This window comes from Callorhinus ursinus, unplaced genomic scaffold, assembly GCF_003265705.2.
Source record: "Callorhinus ursinus isolate GAN/ISIS: 27379988/994484 unplaced genomic scaffold, GSC_fseal_2.0 scaffold20, whole genome shotgun sequence".
Taxonomy (NCBI): domain Eukaryota; kingdom Metazoa; phylum Chordata; class Mammalia; order Carnivora; family Otariidae; genus Callorhinus; species Callorhinus ursinus.
The window spans coordinates 30202804-30204439 of record NW_027397082.1 but is presented as its reverse complement, the minus strand read 5'-3'; the positions used below and the strand labels follow the sequence as shown (position 1 = coordinate 30204439).

The 1636-nt window shown below is 42.1% G+C and overlaps 1 protein-coding gene across 1 annotated transcript; it reads right to left on the bottom strand.

The window, feature by feature from the left end:
- Nucleotides 1-877: 877 nt before the first annotated feature.
- Nucleotides 878-1228, bottom strand: LOC112830585 (large ribosomal subunit protein eL31-like). The gene has a single exon (XM_073904532.1). It carries the CDS (start codon nt 1226-1228, stop codon nt 878-880), a length of 351 nt encoding a protein of 116 aa, XP_073760633.1.
- Between the last annotated feature and the right edge of the window lie 408 nt (nt 1229-1636).

Here is a 1636-nt window from a genome sequence, read left to right as displayed (position 1 = left end):
AGCTTATCTCTTCACTATGCTGTCTACCCCAAGCCTGGAAACCTCTCCCATGTCCCCTTCTAACCCCTTACCTGTTAACTTGTCTGGAACTAGTAAACAGAACTAACTCAACCCCACTACTAAAGTCATTCCCAAAAGGGACAGAAAATCAGAACATGTCTTCTAACCCCCGACCCCTGCCACTCTCATGGGCTATATGGACACCCAAGACTCAGACTTTGGACCCTAGGATCCCAAATAGTGCAGGTGGGCAATCATGCTCTCCTTCCCAAGGTCTTTGGAGAGAAAGGAGGCTCAGGAACACCATTCTGCTCCATTGAAAATCTAGGCTTGACTCCTAATATCCAGAAGAAGATCAACCTTGGTGGTAACTCACCTAAAACTGGGCATCCTAAGAAAGCAAGATGGAAGGTAATAATGGAAATCAGTTACTGAATTTGGGAAGTATAGGAAATGAATTGTCCCCAAGTTTGGCCCCATTTCTAGGTAGCAACTTTCTCTCCCAACTTTGCAGGGGGCCCTTGGGCCCTGGAAAGCTCCATAGTCAAATGATAGTTGCTAGGTGTGGGTGTGCTTCTCTGGGTAGTATGGGGCCCATGGGGGGGGCCCATGCAGAGGCACGTGGCACTGAGCTCAGAGTAAATGGAAGTAGGAAGCATGGCCTACAACCTTCTTTTTTTCCTGGAATAATGTACTTGAAATATATTTTATTTTGTCCTTTTCATCAAAACCTCTTGACTTCCTCGTCTTTTAATTATTATTCTCTGGATTCTTCCCCTATAATTTCCACCTTTCCTTGGTCTTTTTTGTTGTTGTTTGTTTGTTTGTTCGCTTGTTTGTTTTGGGCAGTTTTATACCTGTATTTGACGATCAGTGATTAGTTCTCATCCACATTAACTGCCTGTAGATTTTTGAAAGTGGTGACAGGTACATAGATAGCCAATGTATAGAGCTTGTTTGGTGAAACTTCATCCTCGTTATGTTTTCTGGACAACCGCACATGGATGCAGTTTAGAACATTCCTTATTCCTTTGGCCCAGACAGATTTGTTGAACCTGGTATCAATGCACACATCTGGAGTTCCCATCTCCTTCATGGCAAATTTCCCGATCTCTTTGAGTGCCCAACGGGCACGCTTCTTGAAGCTCCCTCCATGGATGTGCCTCTGAATGTCAGTTGTGTATTCTCTGGCCATTACCTGGTTGATGGCAGAACAGCACTTCTTCATCTTGCCACCCTTCTTTGTGGTGCCATTCTGCTGGGCCCTGGTTGGAAAGGAAACTGTTGTTTTTAATATAAACTTTTACTGAGTTAACTATACATTTACATGGAGTGATAAGAAATAATACAGCGAGGTCCCAAATACTATTTATACAATTTCTCCCAATGCTAGCATTCTGCAAAACGACAGTATAATGTCATAAACACAATTTTGACATTGCTACAAGCCCCAAATCTTATTCGGTTTCACTAGGTTTTTTTTTTTTTTTTTTTTTTTACTCATTTGCGTGTGTATTTAGTTTCATACAATTTTATCACATGTAGGTTTGTTTATTCATGACCAGAGTCAAAATACAGAACAGTTCCATCTTTATGACCACATTCACCTCCCTTCTCCATTCCCTGTCTCTAACTC